The sequence below is a fragment of the Callionymus lyra genome, chromosome 11 (assembly GCF_982586985.1).
Source record: "Callionymus lyra chromosome 11, fCalLyr1.hap1.1, whole genome shotgun sequence".
Taxonomy (NCBI): Eukaryota; Metazoa; Chordata; class Actinopteri; order Syngnathiformes; family Callionymidae; genus Callionymus; species Callionymus lyra.
The window spans coordinates 7,161,435-7,187,321 of NC_141828.1; the positions used below are offsets into that span (position 1 = coordinate 7,161,435).

The 25,887-nt window shown below is 43.2% G+C and overlaps 1 protein-coding gene across 4 annotated transcripts in view; it reads right to left on the reverse strand.

Annotated features, from left to right (window-relative positions):
• Window positions 1-25,887, reverse strand: part of ltbp1 (latent transforming growth factor beta binding protein 1) — a 56,799-nt gene that overhangs the window by 14,540 nt on the left and 16,372 nt on the right. For 2 of the 4 annotated variants that reach the window (XM_087802092.1, XM_087802091.1), the window contains exons 4-16: window positions 23,492-23,622; window positions 16,906-17,073; window positions 9,966-10,166; window positions 8,794-9,083; window positions 8,623-8,725; window positions 8,400-8,459; window positions 6,686-6,808; window positions 4,530-4,697; window positions 3,166-3,324; window positions 2,169-2,197; window positions 1,870-1,957; window positions 1,656-1,742; window positions 58-183 (exon numbers count right to left, since the gene is read on the reverse strand). In XM_087802092.1, the coding sequence (XP_087658218.1) occupies window positions 58-183; window positions 1,656-1,742; window positions 1,870-1,957; window positions 2,169-2,197; window positions 3,166-3,324; window positions 4,530-4,697; window positions 6,686-6,808; window positions 8,400-8,459; window positions 8,623-8,725; window positions 8,794-9,083; window positions 9,966-10,166; window positions 16,906-17,073; window positions 23,492-23,622 (1,733 nt within the window). The remainder of the gene's footprint in view (window positions 1-57; window positions 184-1,655; window positions 1,743-1,869; window positions 1,958-2,168; window positions 2,198-3,165; window positions 3,325-4,529; window positions 4,698-6,685; window positions 6,809-8,399; window positions 8,460-8,622; window positions 8,726-8,793; window positions 9,084-9,965; window positions 10,167-16,905; window positions 17,074-23,491; window positions 23,623-25,887) is intronic. The other 2 variants (XM_087802093.1, XM_087802094.1) reach the window with 2 other exon arrangements.

Here is a 25,887-nt window from a genome sequence, read left to right on the forward strand (position 1 = left end):
GAGGTCAGAGGTCACTGCATCCAACGGAAGATCGTTCACGACGAGGGGGACACTCACCCACACAGGTGGTCTGCTCCACGTCGGTCCTGAAGCCGTCGTCGCAGTGGCAGGTGTAGCCGTCGAAGGTGTTGTAGCAGACGCCCGGACCACAGATGAGCGGGTTCACCTGGCACTCGTCCACCTCTGAGGGGACGATGGATGGTTAGTTCCACCGTGTGGGTAGTTAGTTACAATCTAGTAAACATTCAAGTGATTTTTTTGTTCCGACAGTCGACCTTCTTCTCTTGTTTTTCCTGCAGGAGAGCTTTTAACCATCTCACAAGTGAGAGATCCAAGTAAACTTCCACAGGTTTTTCCATCCCCTCTCCCGAGGACGACTAGATACTTAACCTCATCTACCCTTTTTGTCTTAATATGATAAGATAAGATAAATTACATATTTAAAAAAAAACCGTTTAAATAAGGGAATTAATAAATGCTCAAATAAATAAATAACTTTTGATTTGATTTTTGTTGAAGAACAGTGTTAATTCAGTGAATATATAAATTTATTTATTCATACATTTTTACTTTCATTTAGTTCTTCATTTTATTTTATCGTGTGTAAATATATATATATATATACTTTTTATTCATTTTAATTTTTCTACTTTTATTCATTATTTACATCTCGCTGGCTATTGAGTATTCTGGTCGTAAGTAAATAAATAAAATCCAATAATTATTATTCAAATAAAATAAATAAATAAATACTATATATATATATATATACATATATACTTAATTTCTGTACACACACATAGTATCAATAGTCACATAGTAATAGTTTCAACAAAAATAAAAACTGAAGTCATTTATTTATTTCACTATTTTTATATTTATTTATTCAGTTATGTTTTTATACATTTATTTACTGTATTTTCCGGACTATAAGTCGCAGTTTTAGTGCGACTTATAGTCTGGAGCGACTTATATGTGAAATTATTAACACATTATTACTGGTATATCATTTCACATGTTATTTTCACACTAAACCACAAGAGGGCGCTCTAGGCCTGTGTTGATAATTTCGACGTAGAAGAGGAAGAGCCGCATCTTCTACCTCCGGAGTTAGTTAGTTGTTTAAAAGTGACGCCGAGGATGAAGATTTCATTGTATTTTAGTTATTTGGAGTTACACGGATGGTTTGGTAAACTTCTTAGCATGTTATTTATGCTAAAGTTCTCCTAATAACTCTTAATACTAAATAAAGTAAGTACAAGTAAAGTAAGTAAAAATAAATAAATAAAATACTAAATAATAAAACTCTTTTTTTTATGTATTATTATTATTTATTTATTTTTATTGTTTATGAAAAAATGCTGGCTATTGGTAAAAAACAATTTCAATCAATAAAGTTTTACCTTACCTTACCTTAATATGTTATGTTAACATACCAGGTTCTCAGTTGTGTCATGTAACGTAACATACCGTACAATTATTCAGCCGGTTGTCGCCTCTATTCTATTTTTATTTTAAATTGCTTTTAAAGATGACATGTCTGTTCTTGGTGTTAGATTTTATCAAATACATTTCCCCCAAAAATGCGACTTATACTTATATATGTTTTTTCCTTCTTTATTATGCATTTTATGGCTGGAGCGTCTTGTACTCACCCGCAAACTGCGTCGGGGCGATGTCCTGCCCGGCGTTGGACGGAAGGATCTCCACGGGTTCAGGAGGAGAATCTCTCTCGATCACCACTGGGAAGAGAGAGAAACACCTGGTCAGACATCGACAGACACTTTCGAAGTTGTTGCTTCTGCCGATTCCTGAGAACGCTCGCGTCGTGTTCTCGCTAAGACGGTGGCGGCGGCGGCGAGTCAACACCTGGGTACGCCACCTGCATCTGGACCGTGGGGGGACCTGCAGTGAACTGTGGCGACAGAGCGTCGGCTCCACGACTGCTAACGGGCTCCTTCAACAAGAACACAGAGTCATGTGACTGGATAAGGTCGGCGGCAGCGAACAGGAAGTGGGTGAAGCGGACCAGCGTGGAGCGTGACGGACAGAGAGCAGTGTTCGGATGGACGCAGCTAAAGGTCGCGCTCATGCAGCGACACGGCTTCATGCGTCAGAGACAGACCAGCAGCTGCATGCGGCGACACCCAGGACAACTCTGGGCCTACCTGAGCCGGCGCCGCGGTGGACGGCAACGCTAACCATGACCAGAGAAACACACAGTCTGAGACTCTGCTGATCAAGTGTGCGTCCATTGTTGGCTTCACTGAGAGTTCACATCCTCAAGTGACCCGAGTCACTCTATAAACCTTCTCAGTCGAGTCTCTGCTAGAGTCATTGTTTGAGTCACAATAAGAGCCAGAGTTAGCCATAGCTATAGAGTCTCTGCTAGAGTCATGGTTTCAGTCTTGGCTAAAGTCATAGTCACAGTTAGAGTGATGGTTTGAGTCACAGCAAGAGTCTAAATTTGAGTCCCAGCTATAGTAAATAAGTAAGTAAGTAAGTAAGTCATTTTTATTTGTATAGCGCTTTTCTAGACCAGGGTCACAAAGCGCTTAAACAATCAAAACAATATTCAATAAAGTATATAATTTAAAGATCAAGAAAGTATAGATAGTAAAGATAGTCGTAGCTTAAGTCACAAATTGAGTCACAGTTAGAGTCATAGTTTGATTCAGAGCTAGAGTCATAGTTTGAGTCACAGTTATAGTCATAGTTTAAGTCACAACTCGAGTCATAGTTTGAGTCACAGTAAGAGTCATAGTTTAAGTCACAACTCGAGTCATAGTTTAAGTCACAACTCGTGTCATAGTTTGAGTCACAATTAGAGTGATGGTTTGAGTCACAGTAAGAGTCATAGTTTAAGTCACAACTCGAGTCGTAGTTTAAGTCACAACTCGAGTCGTAGTTCGAGTCATAGTTCGAGTCATAGTTCGAGTCACAGTTCGAGTGATGGTTTGAGTCATAGTTAGAGTCATAGTTCGAGTCACAGTTCGAGTGATGGTTTGAGTCATAGTTAGAGTCATAGTTCGAGTCATAGTTCGAGTCACAGCAGCAGACAGCAGTTCATAGTTCACAGAGAGTGTATCGTCAGTTCCACGACTCTTACGATGTCAAATGTCATACATCCCCACAGAGACAAACTACAGACTGATCAGGACTCACCTGGTATCTCCTCCTCAGGAAGCTCCACGGGCCTCTGTGGTTCCGGCAGGGGGGGCAGAGTGACCGGCTCGAGGGGCACCTGCTGGGCCGGCCTGTTGAAGGGCGGGTTGGGCAGCACCGTGTAGCCCCGCCCACCAGGACAGATCTCTTTGAACTGAGCTGCACAGACACAGAGTTGGAACCAATGAGTTCCTGCTGCTGCTCTGACGACCAGACCATGACACAAGTATGACCAGCTTCAGACACGAGGAACATGGAGAACGAAGAACCATGTTGGAGGACGCAGCACCAGATCTGGACTCTGAGACCAGCACTGAGAGGTAGAGATGCTACTGAGCTGTGACATGCAGACAAGTTTCTTTTCTCATATTTAACATAAATCCTACAACAGGAGCCTTCGTCACTCACACCTACTGATGATGATGAAGATGATGACAGTGATGATGTGATGATGAGGGTGACAATGATGATGAAGAGTGTTTATGTTGGTAATGATGAAGATGATAATGATGAGGAAGATGATGATGAAGATAATGATGCTGAGGATGATGATGATGCTGAGGGTGATAATGAAGATGATGATGATTATGATGATGAAGATGACAAGGAAGATGCTTATGGTGATGCTGATGAAGATGATGCTGATGGTGATGCTGATGGTGATGATGGTGATGCTGATGATGATGCTGATGGTGATAATGATGAAGATGATGAAGATGATGATGATGGTGATAATGAGAAAGATGATGATAGTTATGATGATGATGATGATGATGATGATGGTGATGATGATAATGATGAAGATGATGAAGATGATGATGATGGTGATAATGAGAAAGATGATGATAGTGATGATGATGATGATGATGGTGATAATGATGAAGATGGTGATAATGAGGAAGATGATGATGATGATAGTGATGATGAGGAAGATGATGATGATGATGATGATGGTTATGATGATGAAGATAATGATGCCGATGACGATGATGATGCTGATGATGCTGATGGTGATGATGATAATTATAATGATAAGGAAGATGATGGTGATGATGAAGATGATAGCGATAATGAAGATGATAAAGATGCTAATGATGATGATGATGATGAAGATACAAACAGTGTCTGCACAGAGAGTTGAACAAACAGGTCAGTGAGGTCAGACGAGCATGTGGTGCCTAAATGTAATGTTCATTTTATTTTCTTCAATATTTCACAATTTAATCAAAGATCTCAGTTCAACAAGTACTTTTTATAATAACTAACTTAAATAAAATCTATCTCTCCTCAAAAAAGAAGGTCTAACTGGGCTGCTGGTCAGACTGATGAAGGTCTACAGACAGAGAGCAGCTGTGCTGCCTTACCTGTTCCTGGAGGTGGGCATGTGTCACAGTGTGGCCCCCAGGCTTTACCCACACTGCAGCAGCACAGCTGTCTGCTCAGCTGCGCAGACACGGGGTGCAAACACTGGCGACCCGAGCTCACCAGGAGGAAGCAAGCGCCCTTCTCCTCGTGGACCACAGGCGTGTTGGCTGACGGAGGAGGAGGTGCGAGTGAAGGAGACACACATGAGGAGAGAGACCCTTCACCCAGCACACACACCCATCCACAACATGGAGGCGACGTCACAACATTCAGAGCAGCGTTAGAGAGGTTAGTGATGTCAGAGCATTCAAATATGGCCGACCAGTCGTTAGTCGTCATGTTCCTCCTTTTTAGTGTGTTCTCCTCATCGCTGCTTCTCCTGTAGAGACACCCTTTGATTCAGTCCAGAGTTTGAGTCACAGCTGGAGTCATTATGCCTCGAGTCATCCTTTGAGTCACAGTTAGAGTCACTATGACGAGATTAATAGTTGGAGTCACAGCTGGAGTCATTAAGACATGAGTCAAAGTTTGAGTCACAGCTGGAGTCATTAAGACATGAGTCAAAGTTTGAGTCACAGCTGGAGTCATTACGACGAGAGTCATAGTTTGAGTCACAGCTGGAGTCATTACGACGAGAGTCAACGTTTGAGTCACAGCTGGAGTCATTACGACGAGAGTCATAGTTTGAGTCACAGCTGGAGTCATTACGACGAGAGTCAACGTTTGAGTCACAGCTGGAGTCATTACGACGAGAGTCATAGTTTGAGTCACAGCTGGAGTCATTACGACGAGAGTCAACGTTTGAGTCACAGCTGGAGTCATTAAGACATGAGTCAAAGTTGAGTCACAGCTGGAGTCATTAAGACATGAGTCAAAGTTTGAGTCACAGCTGGAGTCATTACGACAAGAGTCATAGTTTGAGTCACAGCTGGAGTCATTACGACGAGAGTCATAGTTTGAGTCACAGCTGGAGTCATTACGACGAGAGTCATAGTTTGAGTCACAGCTGGAGTCATTAAGACAAGAGTCAACGTTTGAGTCACAGCTGGAGTCATTAAGACATGAGTCAAAGTTTGAGTCACAGCTGGAGTCATTACGACGAGAGTCAACGTTTGAGTCACAGCTGGAGTCATTACGGCGAGAGTCATAGTTTGAGTGACAGCTGGAGTCATTACGACATGAGTCATAGTTTGAGTCACAGCTGGAGTCATTAAGACATGAGTCAAAGTTTGAGTCACAGCTGGAGTCATTAAGACAAGAGTCATAGTTTGAGTCACAGCTGGAGTCATTACGACGAGAGTCATAGTTTGAGTGACAGCTGGAGTCATTACGACATGAGTCATAGTTTGAGTCACAGCTGGAGTCATTAAGACATGAGTCAAAGTTTGAGTCACAGCTGGAGTCATTAAGACAAGAGTCATAGTTTGAGTCACAGCTGGAGTCATTACGACAAGAGTCATAGTTTGAGTCACAGCTGGAGTCATTACGACGAGAGTCATAGTTTGAGTCACAGCTGGAGTCATTACGACGAGAGTCAACGTTTGAGTCACAGCTGGAGTCATTACGACAAGAGTCATAGTTTGAATGAACTCTGGAGTCACAGTATCGGTTCATAGAGCAAAGGAAGTGTTGCAGGAGAAGGAGAAGGAGAAGTAGAAAAAGGAGGAGGAGGAGCTGCAGGACTCTGACTCGACAGTGAATCAGCAAAGTTATCAGGGGTTGGAAGAAGGAGAGAGGAGGTCTGCGGTACTAGAGAAATAGACGGCTGGATGAAAAGTTGGATGGAGGGATGAAAGGGAGGATGAATGTAATGGTTGATGGATTCCTCACTGACTCACTAAAGAACTCATGGTCCTCCTCAGTGAGAGCAGCAGCCAGAGAAGTTAAATAATCACAGAACAACAACTGAAAGCTCCTTCACGCTGTCTGGGCCGAGCAGCTTCTAGACCTGGTTTGTGTAGCAACCGTGTGAGTCGATGACCAGGAGGAACAAAGTGTTCCACGTTCAAGCCAACACATGCTGTGGGCCTCCTCAGAGACCCAGCAGGACATGCACCAGAGCAGACATGCTTCATCGCCATCTTGTTACACGCTCATGAGAACAGTTGCAGTCACACAGGGATGTCAGGCACGTGTCACGCTCAGAGGAACTCACAGATGCAGGTGCTGAGGGACGGGTCCGGGATGAAGCCCGGTTTGCACAGACATCTGTAGCTGCCCACTGTGTTCATGCAGTTCCCGTTTGGACAGACGCTCGACAGCTGACACTCGTCCATGTCTGCAGACAACACACACACACACACACACACACACACATGAACACGAGTGCTTAAATACACCAACACATGAACAAGTGAGTGCATGAGTACACCAAAAAAACCAACACAATACATACCAACACATAAAAACACCAACACATGGGTTACTAATCAACAATCTCGGGCTATTTGATTGTATAATTCTGAGTTTGGGGGCAGGAGTGGAGTAAAAGTAGTATCATGATGTTCTGTTCTATGTTAGTCTTTGTATCCTTTGTCTCTGTCATTTGTCTTTGATCTATGTTCTTTATCTTTAGACTTAGATTGTATCATCTTGTTCTTTCTCTTTATTTCTCTTTGTTCTCGTTCTTATTTTAGTTTTATTTAATTTTATGAATAATTGCTGTATTGCTGTGGATTATTGGAAAAAAAACAATTTCCCGAAAGAGACCTCCTGAGGGATCAATAAAGTTCTACCTACCTACCTACATGAACACAATACACACCAACACATGAAAACAACAACATATGGACAAACCAAAACATGAACACATTAACCAATGAAAACACCAAAACATGAACACACCAACACAAGAACACACCGACACATAAACACACAAACACATGAACACATGAGCACACCAACACACAAACACAAAAACACACAAACACATGAACACACCAACACATAAACACATGAACACATGAACACATAAACACATGAACACATAAACACACCAACTCATAAAAACACAAACACACCAACACATGAACACACAAACACACAAACACACAAACACACGAACACACGAACACACGAACACACGAACACACGAACACACGAACACACGAACACACGAACACACGAACACACGAACACACGAACACACGAACACACGAACACACGAACACACGAACACACGAACACACGAACACACGAACACACGAACACATGAACACATGAACACATGAACACATAAACACATAAACACATAAACACATAAACACATAAACACATAAACACACAAACACACGAACACACGAACACACGAACACACGAACACACAAACACACGAACACACGAACACATGAACACATGAACACATGAACACATGAACACATGAACACATGAACACATGAACACATGAACACATGAACACATGAACACATGAACACATGAACACATAAACACATAAACACATAAACACACAAACACATGAACACACAAACACACAAACACACAAACACATGAACACATGAACACATGAACACATGAACACATAAACACATAAACACACAAACACATGAACACATAAACACACCAACACATAAACACACAAACACACAAACACATAAACACACAAACACATAAACACATAAACACACCAACACATAAACACACAAACACACAAACACATAAACACACCAACACATAAACACACAAACACATAAACACACCAACACATAAACACACAAACACACAAACACACAAACACATAAACACACAAACACATAAACACATAAACACACCAACACATAAACACATAAACACACAAACACACGACTCTCATAACATGTTGGAAGAACTGCTGCAGTGATCACAAGTCTCACCCTGGCAGTGGGAGTTGTTGACCCTCTTGTAACCGTGGGGACAATCAATCAGAGGAATAGCTGAGGGGGAGCAGAGGTCAGAGGTCACGACACGACAACATGAACATTTTTAACAATAATCTTTGACCCACTTTTACAGATGTGTTGAAGATTTAAATAATGAGGAAACACTCGACTGTGCTGAACTTGACATATCTAGTTTTGAGACTTAAAGTGGACTCACAGGGTTTCTTCGGGCACTTCTGGCACTTGTGGAAGCCCCAGGAGGTCCCCATGGAGCCACAGCACTGGTCCTGCTTGGTGAGCCCAGGCAGAGCTTTGCCGCACTGAAGGAAGAGACATCGTTTCATGAAGAACAAACTTTGAGTCACGAGAAGTTCTGAACCTGGTCTACCTGACTTCCAGCCGTCTCTTGAAAGCAGCGTCCTAGAGAGTTCTTGCTGGTGACGGGCGGGTACTGGGGTACCTGGTACCCGTGCTGGCCCGGGTACAGGACGTTGTAGCTGTGGTGCTGGACCTTCTGGCTCTCGCTGTGGTGGTAGGTGTAGCTGCTGGACGACGAGGAGCCTGCTGAAGACCCCTTGAGCTTGTTGTTGTAGTTGTCCAGCTGGGACACCTGGTGGATCTGGACCGACGCCTCCGGGGGGTGTTTGATGTGGATGTTCACGATGTTTGGGCTGTAGACTGATGCACAGAAGAAGGTTGAGCTCGCGGAACCTCAGAAGAAGTTAAAGACCATTCAAACTAACCCATTCAAACGAATACCCCATGGCACGTCAAAAACAACGATTTAAATACTGAAACCTTGTGCGGAGACCCCTAAATTATAAGACCCCCACACTTGTATCTCATGTAGAGACCTCAATACTGAGAACCAAACACTAACACCACAAAACCAAGACCCTACAATATAGGACTACCAAACTAAGATCTAGACAAAACAAGATTTAAAAACTGGAAGGGGGGGGGGGGCTCTAAGACTAACAACCCCCCCTTCCACTAAGACCTCAAAACTAAGACCAAAACCTTAAAACCAAGACCGTCACACTAAGATCTAAAAAAAGAATGTTTAAAAACTGAAACCCTCATGCTTAGACCTGAAAACGGAGACCCCCAGGTTAAGACCTAAAAACTAAGATTAAATAACTGAACCCGCCACACTAAGTCCTCAAAACTGAAACCCTTATCCAGAGACCTCATAACTAAGACCCCCCACACTTAGACCTCAAAACTGAAACCCTTATCCAGAGACCTCATAACTAAGACCCCCCACACTTAGACCTCAAAACTAAAAACTCCCAACTGATAACCTCACACTAAGACCTCAAATCTAAGACCACCAGAGTAAGACCTCAAGACTAAGATTCATAAACTGAACCCCCTACATTTATACCTCAAATCTGAGACCCCCACACTGAGATTTAAAAACTGAAACCCTCATCCCGAGACCCTTAAAAAGAAAACATTTACACCAAGTCCTCAAAACTAAGGTCTCCACTCTGAGACCTCAAAACCGAGACCCCCGCACTGACACCCCCAAGAAGAACCGCACACGCCTGGACTCACCTGGGTTCTGGCCGTTGCTGTAGGTCAGAGGGAGCGTGTGCGTGGAGTGGACCTGGGTTTGACCGTAGCTGCCCGTCATATGCTGCTGGTGTCCACTCTGGACCTGCATCTGGCAGAACTTCCCGGTGAAGTTGGGGGGACACTGGCACTTGTCTCTGGCGCTGCACTTCCCTCCATTGATGCACGGCAGGTGACACACCACTGTGAGGAGAGCAGGAGAAAGAACATCTCAACAGCGTGCATGGAGGAAGGAGAACGGATCTTTTGAGACCAGAACTGGACTTCAAGAGAGTCTCGGGAAAATGGTTTCACATATCGACCATTATTGACCAGGAAAGTTACTACGAAATGACAAAAATGTTCATAAAAATACTCTTGTGTTTGAAATGTTACTTGTACTGAACAAGTCACTGGAGAATGAGTTACTTTAAAGCGAGTCACTGACGGGAAAGTCATGAAAGAGAGAGTTTTTGGAACCTGAGTCACTAGAGTGTGAGTCACACAGGAGCGATTCACTAGAACCCGAGTATTTGGAGTAACTGGAGAGAGTGTGACTGGAGATTAATCATTAGAGATTGAGTCACTAGAACTCAAGTCAAAAAAAAGTGTGAGTCAGAAGAAAACAACGCACTGGGGTTTGAGTCATAAGATACCATCTGAAGTCCATTGAAATGGAGTCACTGGAACATGAGTCACTGGAGCGAAGATTACCGGAGTGTGAGCCACTGAGGGCCGAGTCACAAGGAGTCAATTGAGATGAAGTCAAAATAAAGCAAGTCACAAGAGACAGTTAGCCACACTAACTAGTCACAAAGGAGTAAACTAGTTACAAAAGAGGCGAATCTTTTGGGAGCAATTGAGTGCAACATGAGTCACTTGTGCAGGAGCCACTGCAGTGTGAGTCACTCAGGAGAGTAACAAAACATAGCAAGTTGAGCAGATAAAAAATCATTATTGATCAGGAAAATCAACATGAAATCATAAAATGTTTATAAAAACACAGTTTGAAGTGTCACCAACATCGCCACCCTCAGGACAGGAGGTCAAACTGCAGAGGACGATGATGACTAACATAACAAACATCAACCACGACATGAGGACGTTTGAACAAACCTTTCTTTCCACCTACAAATCCTCCTTTTAAATTCACGACAAAGTCCGAACATGAGGTGTCGAGTTCACCTTTGCTTTCCGCTGAACGTCACCTACTCTCTTCTCTTTCCCGCTCGGATCAATTTGTTTCCCTCCAGATCAGGTCTAGACCGACACAAACGAGCTGGCAGGTTCAGGCGTAACGACGGAAGCCAGCGCGAGCGGCCAAGAGCTCTCAGTCTTTGGCCAGACGCTGCGCTCACCTGGGAGACGGGATGCCAGACGAGTTGGAAAAACACCACTTAACTGGAGTCCCGGGGGCCGCGGCGCGCCAAATACCACAGGCTGACTGACTCTGACTCACAAATAATCCCCAGCAGCGGTTTATCAGGTCATTTGCCGAATATTTGAGACCATCAGGGATTGGCGGGGATCCCGCCCGTCATCTGTGAATGATCTTTCCCAACATCTGCTGCAGACCGTGAAGTCTGCTGTTCACAGTCGTCCTCAGACAAACCCTCGTACGACCAGAATGTTCCCCAAATAATGTCCATCACCGCCGTGACGGAGCCGAGGAGCACGAGATCCTCAGACTGGAAACTCAAGAATGTCAACAGAAGGATTCACTAGAGAAAGAGTCAGTGAAGAAGTCAAGCGTCAATCACGAGAGTCAGTCCCTGAAGCTTGAGTTACTTGGAAAGCGAGTCACTCTAGGGTGAGTCAAAAGAGTCATTGGGTTGTGAGTCACTTACCAGAGTCACTGGAACCTGAATCTCGAAGACCGAGTCACTGGGATGTGAGTCTTAAGAAAGCGGAACCACTAGAGAGTGAGTCACTGGGGAGCGAGTCAGTGAGGAACTCAACCAAGAATCACTAGAGAGTGAGTCACTGGGGAGCGAGTCAGTGAGGAACTCAAGCGTCAATCACGAGAGTCAGTCCCTGAAGCTTGAGTTACTTGAAAGCGAGTCACTCTAAGGCGAGTCAAAAGAGAGCAAGTCATTGGGTTGTGAGTCACTTACCAGAGTCACTGGAACCTGAATCTCGAAGACCGAGTCACTGGGATGTGAGTCATAAGAAAGCGGAACCACTAGAGAGTGAGTCACTGGGGAGCGAGTCAGTGAGGAACTCAACCAAGAATCACGAGAGTCAGTCCCTGAAGCTTGAGTTACTTGAAAGCGAGTCATTCTAGGGTGAGTCAAAAGAGAGCAAGTCATTGGGTTGTGAGTCACTTACTAGAGTCACTGGAACCTGAATCTCGAAGACCGAGTCACTGGGATGTGAGTCTTAAGAAAGCGGAACTACTAGAGAGTGAGTCACTGGGGAGCGAGTCGGTGAGGAACTCAACCAAGAATCACGAGAGTCAGTCCCTGAAGCTTGAGTTACTTGAAAGAGAGTCACTCTAGGGTGAGTCAAAAGAGTCACTGGGTTGTGAGTCACTAACCAGAGTCACTGGAACCTGAATCTCGAAGACCGAGTCACTGGGATGTGAGTCATAAGAAAGCGGAACCACTAGAGAGTGAGTCACTGGGGAGCGAGTCAGTGAAGAAGTCAAGCGTCAATCACGAGAGTCAGTCCTTGAAGCTTGAGTTACTTGAAAGTGAGTCACTCTAAGGTGAGTCAAAAGAGAGCAAGTCATTGGGTTGTGAGTCATAAGAAAGCGGAATCACTAGAGAGTGAGTCACTGGGGAGCGAGTCAGTGAGGAACTCAACCAAGAATCACTAGTCAGTCCCTGAAGTTTGAGTTACTTGAAAGTGAGTCACTCTAAGGTGAGTCAAAAGAGAGCAAGTCATTGGGTTGTGAGTCACAAACCAGCGTCACTGGAACCTGAATCTCGAAGACCGAGTCACTGGGATGTGAGTCATAAGAAAGCGGAATCACTAGAGAGTGAGTCACTGGGGAGCGAGTCAGTGAAGAACTCAACCAAGAATCACTAGAGTCAGTCCCTGAAGCTTGAGTTACTTTAAAGCGAGTCATTCTAGGATGAGTCAAAAGAGACCAAGTCACTGGAATGTGAGTCATAAGAAAGCAGAATCACTAGAGAGTGAGTCACAAGAGTGGAGCGAGATTGAGTTACTCAGGAGAGTAAGTTAGCAAGTGGGAAACCAGTCACTGAGCAGTGAGTCACTAGAACCCAATTCAAAGGAAAGTGAGTCGCTCGAGTGTCACTGGATCATGAGTCACTAGAGAATGAGTCACGAAAAGAGATACTGTAGGGCAAGTAACAAGAGAGCAAGTTACTAGAACCTGAGTCTCTAAAGAGTAAGTCACTGGAACATGAGTCACTAGAGAGTGAGTCACAAGAGTCACTAGAGCGGAAGAAACTGGAGAGTCAAGTTCCTCAAGAGAGCGAGTTTCTGGGGAACGAGTCACTGAACAGTGAGTCACTAGAACCCAATTCAAAGGAAAGTGAGTCAATAGAGTGTCACTGGATAATGAGTCACTAGAGAATGAGTCACTGGAAGAGAGTAACTGTAGGGCAAGTAACAAGAGAGCAAGTTACTAGAACCTGAGTCTCTAAAGAGTAAGTCACTGGAACATGAGTCACTAGAGAATGAGTCACAAGAGTCACTAGAGCGGAAGAAACTGGAGAGTCAGTTACTCAAGAGAGCGAGTTTCTGGGGAACGAGTCACTGAACAGTGAGTCACTAGAACCCAAGTCAAAGGAAACTAATCGAGTGTTAAAACTCTTGACTCACTCACTGAAGCATGAGTCACTAGAGAGTCAGTCAATTGAGAATGAGTCACTATTTTATGGGTCTGATTCAGAAGGGAGATCGCCACTAACCCAAGTCACTGGAGGGTGAGTCACAAAAGTGCATGTCACCAGAGCGCAAGATACTGGATAGTGAGTCATTAAGAGTGAGGAGTGAGTCAAAATCAAAGTCAATAGAGTCGAACAATGGAGTGACGGGACGTGACGGTAGAAAACGAGTCAGTGGAGAATTTTGTTCCGGGGTCACGTGACTCGTGCTTCCATACTTGATGCGAGTCCCAACAGTAATAACAAAACACGGGTCTCAGAGTGAACCCACAGTTTTCTTTTCTTAAAGCACTGAAAGATTCCGACTGAGCCGGTCTGGCCCGGAGAACTGAGCCGGCGTCCCAGCAAGGATCCAAAGCCGGTGTAAAGCTCTCCGACATCTGTGGAAGACATAAGGAGAGCGAGTTTGCTTTAAAAGCTGTTTATGACTGGAGCTCCCGGTTTATTCTCAGGATTAACGTAATACTTCTGCAGACTCGTGAACCAGTTCTCGCCGAATCCAAAGTGATGAAGACATCTCACGGCTCGGAGTCTGGACCCGACCCAGCCCACGTGTCGTCGGTCTGAGGGCCAGTTGAAACAGAACCGAGCCTCCTCCTCCTTCCAGGCTCGGCAGAGTGACTCGAACTCCGAGTCACCACGTCCACGGAGCGAGTCTCGGCCAGAATCGTGTCCGATTCTCAACCGGCGGCGTCAGGAACGCTGAGTCAGATCCGACTCACGTTCTCACGACGTGACGGGACTTGAACCCAAGACCACACGTCTCGGCCTGAAACCGCCGGGTCTTCGAGGTATTACAGCATGGTTGAGCTCATGGCTACAGTTAAGAACATATATAGGTTGTTGAGTCACACTTTTTTTCAAGCTTCATGACAACAATGTTGAATGTGTGAATCAGTGGATAATCTCCACATGTGGTGCAACCGTCAGACAAACAGAGACTTAGTGGATCAGACGAGTCATTCTACCGGACTAGTGTTGTTTGAACTATATTTCTTTCAAGAGCATCATATTATTAGAGAAATCATTGAAACTTCAAACACTTGTACACATTGAAACATTAAAACTAACCGGAAGCAGAGTAAACTTAATGTAAAACGGATGTAAAATGGATGTAAACCTGAGTAAAGTGGATATAAAAACGATGTAAACCGACTATACAGTGGATGTCATTCTGGCTAAAGTGGAGATAAAATGCACAAAAATTTTTATAAACTGGATACAAACTTGAGTAAACTGCATGTCAACAATGAGAACTTGAGGTAACCAGATATAAAGTGAATATGTAGTTGACGTAAAATGGAGTTAAGTGGAGGTAAACTTGAGAAAAATGAAATTGCATTTATTAATGGATATAAAGTGAATTAATGTTGGAGAGTGGTAGATAAATACTGGATGTAAACTAGAGTAAATTAGATGTTAACTACACTCAAGTGGATGTCAACGTGAAGTGGATTTAAAGTCGATGTAAACTGGTTTTAAACTGGATTTAATAAACTTAATAAACGTAGTGAACTGTATATACAGTGGATGTCATCTTAATTAAAGTGGATTTTAAACTGAATGTAAAGTGAAGTAAAGTTGATTTAAACAGGATGTAAATGGGAGTAAAGTGGATGTAAACTGGAAAATAATGGTTGTAAACTCTACGTAAACTTCAGTGAAGTGGATGTAAACTGGAGTAAAATATTTAAACTGAATATAAAGCTAACTGGAGTAAAGTGAATGTAAACTGGAGTTCACTGGATATAAACTGAATATAAAGGGCAATTAACTGGAGTAAAGTGGATGTAAACTGGAGTTAACTGGATTTAAACTGAATATAAAGTGCAGTTAACTGGAGTAAAGTGGATTTAAACTGAATATAAAGTGCAGTTAACTGGAGTAAAGTGGATGTAAACGGAATATAAAGTGCAGTTAACTGGAGTAAAGTGGATTTAAACTGAATATAAAGTGCAGTTAACTGGAGTAAAGTGCAGTTAACTGGAGTAAAGTGCAGTTAACTGGAGTAAAGTGGATTTAAACTGAATATAAAGTGCAGTTAACTGGAGTAAAGTGGATGTAAACTGAATATAAAGTGCAGTTAACTGGAGTAAAGTGGATTTAAACTGAATATAAAGTGCAGTTAACTGGAGTAAAGTGGATGTAAACTGGAGTTAACTGAAAATAAAGTGCAGTTAACTGGAGTAAAGTGGATATAAAGTGCAGTTCACTGGATATAAAGTGCAGTTAACTGGAGTAAAGTGGATATAAAGTGCAGTTCACTGGATATAAAGTGCAGTTAACTGGAGTAAAGTGGATGTAAACTGGAGTTAACTGTATATAAACTGGATATAAAGTGCAGTTAACTGGAGTAAAGTGGATGTAAACTGGAGTTAACTGAAAATAAAGTGCAGTTAACTGGAGTAAAGTGGATATAAAGTGCAGTTCACTGGATATAAAGTGCAGTTAACTGGAGTAAAGTGGATATAAAGTGCAGTTCACTGGATATAAAGTGCAGTTAACTGGAGTAAAGTGGATGTAAACTGGAGTTAACTGTATATAAACTGGATATAAAGTGCAGTTAACTGGAGTAAAGTGGATGTAAACTGGAGTTAACTGTTTATAAACTGGATATAAAGTGCAGTTAACTGGATATAAAGTGCAGTTAACTGGAGTAAAGTGGATGTAAACTGGAGTTAACTGTATATAAACTGGATATAAAGTGCAGTTAACTGGAGTAAAGTGGATATAAAGTGCATTTAACTGGATATAAAGTGCAGTTAACTGGATATAAAGTGCAGTTAACTGGAGTAAAGTGGATATAAAGTGCATTTAACTGGATATAAAGTGCAGTTAACTGGATATAAAGTGCAGTTAACTGGAGTAAAGTGGATATAAAGTGCAGTTAACTGGATATAAAGTGCAGTTAACTGGAGTAAAGTGGATATAAAGTGCATTTAACTGGATATAAAGTGCAGTTAACTGGAGTAAAGTGGATGTAAACTGGAGTTAACTGGATATAAAGTGGATATAAAGTGCAGTTAACTGGACTCGGGCAGGGGTCAAGTGTCTGTGGCTCTCAGGTGACGACACGAGGATCTTACCGACTCTGAAGTTTGGCGCCGTCAGCGTGTCGGTGGCGTGGCCGTTCTCACTGATGATGGTGGTGGTGTTTCCCTGCTCGCAGTTGTTGTGGCAGCGTCCTCCGACGCAGGTCAACTTGCAGATGGTGGGAGTGAAGACCACCTTGATCCGGCCCGTGTGGTTCCCCACTGCCAAGGAGAGGAGAGCGCACAGCCAGGGGAGGGGGAGGGAGAGCAGAGTTAGATCCATCAGGTTCTGATCGTCGACAAGTTCGCGCTCGTCTCCACAGGAGAAAAAACACTCTGTGAATGCGAGCGCGTCGTGGATCTGCTTCTCCTGCGCCGGCTCCTAAATCCTGTGGCGCCTCTGAAACGGGAGCAGGACTATAGAAAAAAAAAAAGAAAGAGGGGGAGACGAGTCGGCGTACAGAACTCTGGGACGTCATCCAGTTCCTCATCGTCTCAGAGGTGGATGTTGGCGCCACACCAGACCAGAGCGTTGTTCCGACCCACAAACAGCAACATGCCACCTTCTGCGGTGCATGTGGCCCGTCTCACCTCCCTCTCCCCGTCTCACCTCCCTCTCCCCGTCTCACCTCCCTCTCCCTGTCTCACCTCCCTCCCCGTCTCACCCCCCCTTCCTCTCTGACCGTCAGTGTCACAAAAACCTCAGTTTACTCCTGACAGGACAGTTTCCAGCTCCATGATCTTACGTGAAAAGAACATGTGTTTCCTAGAGTCAGTCATTGTGGAGGCTGGAGCTGGTTCATGGCTTGAAACCTTGTGATGTGTTGATGAAGCTTCATGAAACAGTGTCATGTTGTTTAGAGGTCAGTAGGTGGCGCCATCAGTTTAAGAAATGATGATACATTAGAACAGTTGTTCAACACAAAGGAAAATAGTGCAGAGACGCCATCTAGTGGACTCTGAAAATAATGAAACTGCTTCATGAAGCTTCTTCAGACCAACACTGGTTCCTAACCCTTGTGCGACCTTCACCATTTCTGGTAGCCTTGACCTTGACCCAGAGAAAACACAAGGGTTAAAATTTTAACTTCCATTAGAGGGACACTGAAGTATAATCAAAGCTCATAGACCTTTGAAAAATAATAAAAAAGACAGTTGATATTTAGGTTTAATTTTTTCTTTTTACACCTTTTATATATGTTTAATACATTTATAATGTAAGAGTAATAATAATTATATGTAATAATAAAAAATGTTACTGTTATTAGTGAAACATTAATGACATCCATGGACACATTTTTTGACCCTTAGAGGTAGAGTTGACAAGATTTTTAATAAAAATGTTCTTGAGAACATTTTTGGAGTAAAAAGTAAAATAAAATAAAAAATTGTTCAAAGGCTGGACTTTGGACATGGCTGTCCTAAGTGGGCTATTAATGTTTTTGTGTGTATTGTGTTTTTTTGCTACTTTTTTCCATAAATTCAACATTATTTATTCATTTATTTATGTAACAGTAACATTTTTTCCATCTATGTTTGAAAAGGATACAAGATGATTTTAGTTCATCTGTTTTGTAAAAGTCAGAAGTGAAATAAAAGTGAAAGTTTGAACCAGAGTTGAAAACCTTCAACGGCTCAGGAAGTCTCGGAGACAGGCGCGAGGGTGAAGGTCTTCAACATGCTGGAATGGTTTGAGAAACGGTGCTGGAGGATCAGCCAGTGGAAGCAGGTCTGACTTGTGAGGACTCGCCGAGTGATTTAGGACTTTAGCTCCTTTGATCCCAACAGTCTGAACAGCTGAGGTGAAGATGGTAGAAGCATCACGGAGAAAATATACAGCTTCACGACAGCGTCTTCCTCGTGTGGTGTCTCGTCTCCGGCGTCTGCTGCTGTCAGCTGTTCAAACCAGACAGTTGATCCGAGCTGTCGGAGGAATGTTTTCGAACCTCAGCCCGCCGGATGAGTCGACCCGGGTCAAACACACTTCAAGTGCAGAAGAAAACGGTGACAGACGGAATCAAACGCTGGTGAGAGCGGCCTGGACCCGCTCGGGAAGTCCAAACGGATCCCTGGTGGTGACGGTGTCAGTCAGTGTGTGGCTTAACCGTTTGACCATCAGTGATCATGTGATCAAACCTTCATCTTTTATAAAGCCAAAAGGTGACCAACAGAGGGCGCCACTGCAGTAATAATACCGTCGCTGGCATGATTCATAAAGTGAACGTATTTTCATGAAACCTCCAGTTATGAGACAAAAGTTGAAGTTTTTGTTGACAGTGATCTGTAGTTTCATCCACGGACAGGCTTTGAAGGATTAACTTTCATCACTTTCTGTGGTGACACATTTCTTTTGGATATTGTTAAAGGGTAACTAACTAAACTAACTAACCCAACTCTCCTGACTCAAGTTTCAAATGTTAAAGTCTTCCTCTCATGCAGTAAGTTCCTCATCATGACCATGTTTTCAACTTATTACTTTATGAAGTTGGTCTGAAATATGGGCGAACGAGAGGTTACGAGAGCGAGAGTCTAAAATGACGCAATAATGGCTTCACTCGTCCTTGAACCTGCTGTAATCACGCCCGCTTTGTTTATACAACGAGTCCGGTGGAGGTGGAGACTTTTTGGATTGATGACGAACCTTGAAGCTTCATCAATCAAAGCAGAGTGGGTGTGGTTATGGTAAACAAGATTTCCTCTCCAGAAAAAAAAACAGCGTTTTCAGTGGGCGGGGCTTAAGATAATTTTGTAATGTCAATATTTCAATGAAAAGAGAGTTTTGTACAAACACACACTAATGATACAATAGAGTCACACATCTATTTAAGAGGAACTTAAATCAACACATTAGTTGAACTTTAACTATACATTAGACTTGAGCGATGAATGTTTAATGATGGAATGTTTTCAACTTGATTATTGCTGTGTTTTTTAAAGTCTCCTTGCCAGATGTATCTACTGTCTCAGTGCCCTAGTTTTTGTCAGCGGGGCAGAATGTAAGAAAAAGAAGGATCTCAGGAAGACGTTCCAAACCAGAACTGTTGCCATGACTAATGTGAACCTTCACAGTCAGGCGTCACATGACTGCTCCCAACAGAGGTCAGCTAAAGGTCAGTTTACGGAATTTCAGATTATAACCTCTGCCAACGACGTTCTTGTTTGTCCATCTGTTCGCCGTTATAACTCAAAAACAAAACTCATTTCAATGATGCCTTCAGGTAATGTTGATCAAGTGCCAAGAAGACACATCTGGGCCTTCAGTAGGTCCATCTGGATCCACAGATCTTTTGAAGATTGGTCTTGGCAACAACACATCTGGGTTTTTAGGGTGAGCTAAATCTTCTTGTGTCCAGATTATTACAATCATTTCCTTTATGTGTGGGGCCTCTAGCAGATCTAGGCAGATCTTTTCCTGCTCCTCTTATTGTCAGAAAATTGTTACAATCATGTCATTGAAACTTTGAATTTGAAAACAAATATTCCAATTGTAACTTGGTGTTTGTACGATTGCGAAAACCCAAATGTGTGTTCCAGCCTATTAACACTGTTGCTGTGTCTCAAATCGCGCACATCTTAAGACGTTTCTATTTGTTCAGGCTTTTCCTTGATTTTCTGGAACTCCTGTGTTGTTCTCAGTATTATCTTGATCTTTAAAGTATATACTTTTTTGAGTATTGTTTTGATTTGTTAAAGCGCTTTGTGACCCTGGTCTGGAAAAGCGCTATATAAATAAATATTACTTACTTACTTACTTCTCTAAGTGCACTGCAAGACCATGCACTTACTTGCGCAGTGCGCACATTTCGACAGTGTAGTTCTGTCTCAAGTCAAACTCTGCTGCTACACACTTACAGGAAATGACTCGACAGTTTCTTCTTCTACTACTTTTTAACACTGATTGTAACCAGTCGTTGAAACACTATCACTGACACTTGACAACACTTTTCACCAATTGAAAAAAGTTATTAAGTTGTGTTTCATTGTGTTATTATTGTTGTTGTGTTATTTTGTGGTAAAATGAGTGTTTTCTGGAGACATTTACGTCAGTATCTGCTCCGAAGACACGTAGTCAGTGACGTAGCTTCAGTTTAGCTTCAGTTTAGCTTCATCTACGTCACTAAGATGGACGTTGGAAAGTGTCCATCGATCCACACTCAATTTTCTGTCCATTCGAGTGCACTGCTCAGTGTGAACACACTTGTGTACTCAAAATATTAAGTGTAAGTGCAGAAGTGCGTGATTTTGGACACACCATGAACGTCCCTGGTGGAGACACGGGAGGACAAAGAAGACTTTGAAGAGAGTCTCTTCCTTTGAAGTTTCTTCTCTGAGCAGATTTAGGAAATTCAGGAGCTTCAGAGAAACTGGGTCAGTCGTCGTGTTGGAAAACAAACAGGTTTTGCTGCAGTTCACGTCAAACCATCTCAATGTTTCTTCAACGAGGAGGAAGTCGGATGTCCAGCCGACAAGTAGTTGTAAACACGACCGTCCGGACCGTTTATCTGGTCCCCCTCGTACCTGCAGAACTTCCCCCCCGCACGTCAGACTAAGAGGTCCTGACACTTTCCCAGGCCGGCGCGCAGCAATGATCCCACCACATCTTTCCAGCAGCGAGGAAACACTCCAGAGGAAAAGTGGCGGGAAAGTAGCCAGACAACTTCCTGGACGTCTTTCCTAAATAAACACTCATAAACAGTCCAGGCCGGTTTGGTTCAACACTACGATTGTCTGCCTTTAAACATTTTTGTTTTTAAAAAAGTTTACAAGGTTAGAAGACAGTCCAGATCAGAACAGGAACTTTATTTTCTTTAAGATAAGTGAAGGAAAATATATAATATGTTTTAATAATCATACAGAGACGTTCAGTAAGAATAAAACTTTAGATTGTTTGGATTGTTTTTGGCCAAAAAATCTGTCCAAACACGTTTATGGACGTTTTAAATCAAGTTTAAGTCAGAGAGTGATTGTTGAATTGTTGGATCTGTGCTCGATACATAATGTCAATGTAAAGCGTGACTTTTATATTTGGTTTTCAGTCCCGATCCTACAGACACACAAACCAAAACCGTCGACAGTTCCAGCAGCTGTTCTCTGGAACCTTCTGGTCTCTGGATGTTCCTGTGGGAGGACCTGGAGAACCTTCTGGTGAGGGAAACGCCAGTGACATCATGAGAGGAAGTCGGCCTCTCTGCTCCACAGAAGCTCCTGTGTGTGTTTTACTGCGACCCGCAGACAATGTGTGTTCTGTAGCCGAGCGCTGACTCACGTAATGGAGGCTGGATAACAGGTATTCAAGGCCGCCGTCGACCGCCTCCGCCATTCATCCCGTCCACGGCCACTTGTTCGACTAAATGAAGGGTCCTCGCCGGAGATGACTCGCTTATTTCACTCCGACTCTCACTACACGCCTTCTCTCTAAATTGCCCTCCGAAAATGAGACTAATAATTCATCCTGGACAGCCACAGCAGCCGGCAACGCTTAAGTCTTTACGCCATTACAGCGCTGCCGTCAGAAGACACGTCAGAGCTGCTGACGCTCAGAGGAGAGGACGCCGGTGAGGAGTGGACCACCTACGGCAGTCCACCTGGGCCGGTCTTGAGGACCAGTGAGTCTTATCGTGGTGAAGACAAGGAGGTCCAGATGGAGGTGAAGGATCCTGCTGAAGACTCTTTGTCTTATGGATCCAACAAGAGGTGGATATCGTCGAGGTCAGGGGTGTAAAACTTAATCACACAAGGGGCCAAATCTTTGACCGGTGTCAAACTAAATGTTCATTTTCACAACAAATTCCAGTTTTACTGATATTTTTGATGTCCACAATCACTGTCCCTTATCTGGCATAAATAGTTTATAGGTCGCAAGATCAACCTGAACATTATTCCACTTTGATTTCGAGTCTGCCGGATTGCGCCCCCAGGCCATGAGTTTGATACTGGTGGTCCAGGTTCCATTTTTTGGAACCTCAGAACCGGAACTTTGTCCAAAAACATGTTTCATCAGTTTTGTTTTCACGCATGAAAGAGATATTTCTAAATGTTATTGGAAACAGACCTTGCCGGTTCTGTCAGTATTTTTTTGTGGCTAAATTGCGTGAGTGTGTGATGGAATGCGGGATTGGGGCATGAGCGTGTTACAAAAATATTTCCAAGACCACCTCCCAACCCAATTTAGGCAATTCTAAATGATCAGAATTTTAAAAAGAGAATGTAACTTTTTATGGGAACAATTAAGGTTGTTTTTCTATCTCGTTATGTTCATGTCTGTACTTGTGTCCGCTTGGATGTCTTTCTTTTAGTCTAAAAAAACAAATATTTGATTAAAAACAACAAATTAACAAGATCAACTTTCAGGGAGGCCCAGCGAGAAAAGAGCATCGACCTCGACCTCCTGCCTGACGTGACAGGATGATTAATGAGAGCGACTGGACTCTGGTGGAGAGTGAAGGAACCCTCAAGACGTTCCAGATGATTCCATACGCTTCGACCGTGAACTCGTCGCGAGGACGCGTCCGTCAGCGCCGAGAAACGGCGTGATGACGGAGGATCTGATCGTTCGGCGCGTGGACGGATCGGACCGAAAACGGCGGAGAAAGTCTTGGAACGTCTTTCGATCGACGAGTGAGACGGAAGGACGACTCACCGAGTGTGGGCTTGTGTCCGGCGCTCAGCGGGATGGGCCTCTCGAGCCGGGGCTGCACGTGGGTCTGCGTGTGGAAGTACTTGGGCTTGGAAATGTACTGCTGACTCTGACCCGGGTGGACCGGCCAGATCCTGCGGAGAAGAACAAAGTGGTATCATCTGTCATCCTGGTTCCACTGCCAGACATCGTCTCCACCATTACTGTGTGGCTACGTTCCTGTTAGGTAAATATACATTTTGTCTGGCCATTGACTTGCAGAAAAGCACTTAAAAGATTTTGGCCCCGTTTGGACGAAGTACAAAACCCCTGCTGCAGACCATCAGAGCAGCATTGTGATCATTGTGATCTTCCACTCATGAGACAACAAGCCCGGGAACTGACATGAACTGTGGATCCTCGCGTGTGTACGCAGCTCAAAACTGTATTTGCTCGTAAGCCTCAAATTCCTGCCGACTTTGAGGTCCACATTAAAGCGGCGTGAACTCCTCCGCCGGGGCCCTCGTCGCTGTTTGGTCAGCTGTCGGCGAGCGGAACCGTCGCTCGCCCTCCGCATCCTCCGATACTGAAGGTAATTACAAGAAGCCTGTGGCGTCGTCGAAACTACAAATGCCAGAGATGTTCTGGCCAAACGACCCCGACTGTGACTTCAGAGGAGACGACTTCTCGCTCTAACTCCAACGGATCAATTCTCACAAATGGACACTGAGCAGGGATCTGAGGTGATAATGAGGAAATCAGGGGAGGAATAATGATTTAGACGCCACATGTCCACGTCAATCAACCAGGGCTGAGGACGACGGTCGGTTGGGCAGAGCGACGTCCATCAACAACTTGTCGACCACAATATCATTCTAAGTAAAAACTCCACCAAAAAAGTTGACTTACTTAAAAATATGGGTACATTTTAAGGATCCTTATCTCTTTTAAAAATAAACTTTTATACACGTCTTCTCTTTTGACACATGAGTTGAATTGTCTCATGTTGAAGGAGGTAAAGAAGGGTGGAGACAACCGTGAAGTCAGGCTCAGCAGGACAGTCGTTTGTTTAGATCAGGGGTGTTAAACTCAATCACACAAGCAGCTCGTATCCGTCTTAGGACATTTATTCAATTACTAAATGTTATGCGTCCCATCGCAAAAGTGTATTTACATTTTAAATATTTAAATTTAAACATTTAAACAGTTGGTTTTCATGTCTTAACAAGAAGGATGTGTCTCGCCTGCAGTTAATACAAAACTCTGCAGCAAGAATTCAGAGCCGCTCCAGTAGAAGAACTCACATTTCTCTGATCCTTAAAACTCTTCACTGGCTGCCAGTTTTTTTCAGGATCAACTTTAAAATTCTGGTTCTTACTTTCAGATCTATTCATGGTCAGACCTTCCATCAGTGATCTGATCCAGACTTACACCCCAGCTCGGGCTCTGAGGTCCGTGGATCAGAATCTACTGATGGTTCCTGAACTTCAGGACCAGAGGAGAGAAATCCTTCCAGACTGTTGCTCCTAAGCTTTGGAACCATCTCTGTGTTTGATGATCTACTGACTCCTTCAAGAAACATCTTTTTTTTTTTAGCTTTTCCTTGATTCTCTGAGACTCCTGTGTTAGTCTAGGTGTTGTTTTGACCTTTTAAGCATATCTTTAATTGGGTATTGTTTTGTTTGTTTAAGCGCTTTGTGACGCTGCTCTAGAAAAGCGCTCTATAAATATTACTTATGACTTACTTACATTTAATCCTGGAGGCTCAATAACACCTAGTTACCCGTGTGTTTGTCCTCCGTTACCAAACAGTCACCATTCAAACTTCCTTCAACATGATTTTTATTTGTATTGTACGACTCTGTAGAGATAATGACATCAATAATATTAAACAATAACATCTATTTATGTCACCATATCAACATGAACATTCATCCAATTTCAATGTGCGCCTTGGCGTGTCAAGAGTCACAGGCTAATGCTACTTAAGAGTAAAAATACCATTTTCTTTCCAAAACAAAAACACCTTTAAGACAGTAATAATCAAGGGAACAGAAATTAAATCAATTTTCTTTTTCCTTCTGTGCAGCCCAGTAGTAAATGAGTTTGGTTAAGAAAGTCAAGAGATTAACCTTTTAGAGGAACAAGAGGATACGACTCAAGATAAAGAAGGGTGGATGTTTGAGAAGAGATAAAGAAGAGAAGGTTTATCATGAGGTTGTGAGACTTGATGATGATTGAAGTTGAAGGATTTGAGTTCAACTTTTCTTTTGTTTTGACAGTTCTTGAGAAAGCCATTTAAGAAAAAATAGATTAATTTATTCGCCGTTTTCACTCAGGGGTGGGGGGGACACCCTGAAAAAGAGGGGCCCCTACTGACACCCCATTGCTCGTTGAGGGATGTGAAGGTCAAGAAGCTT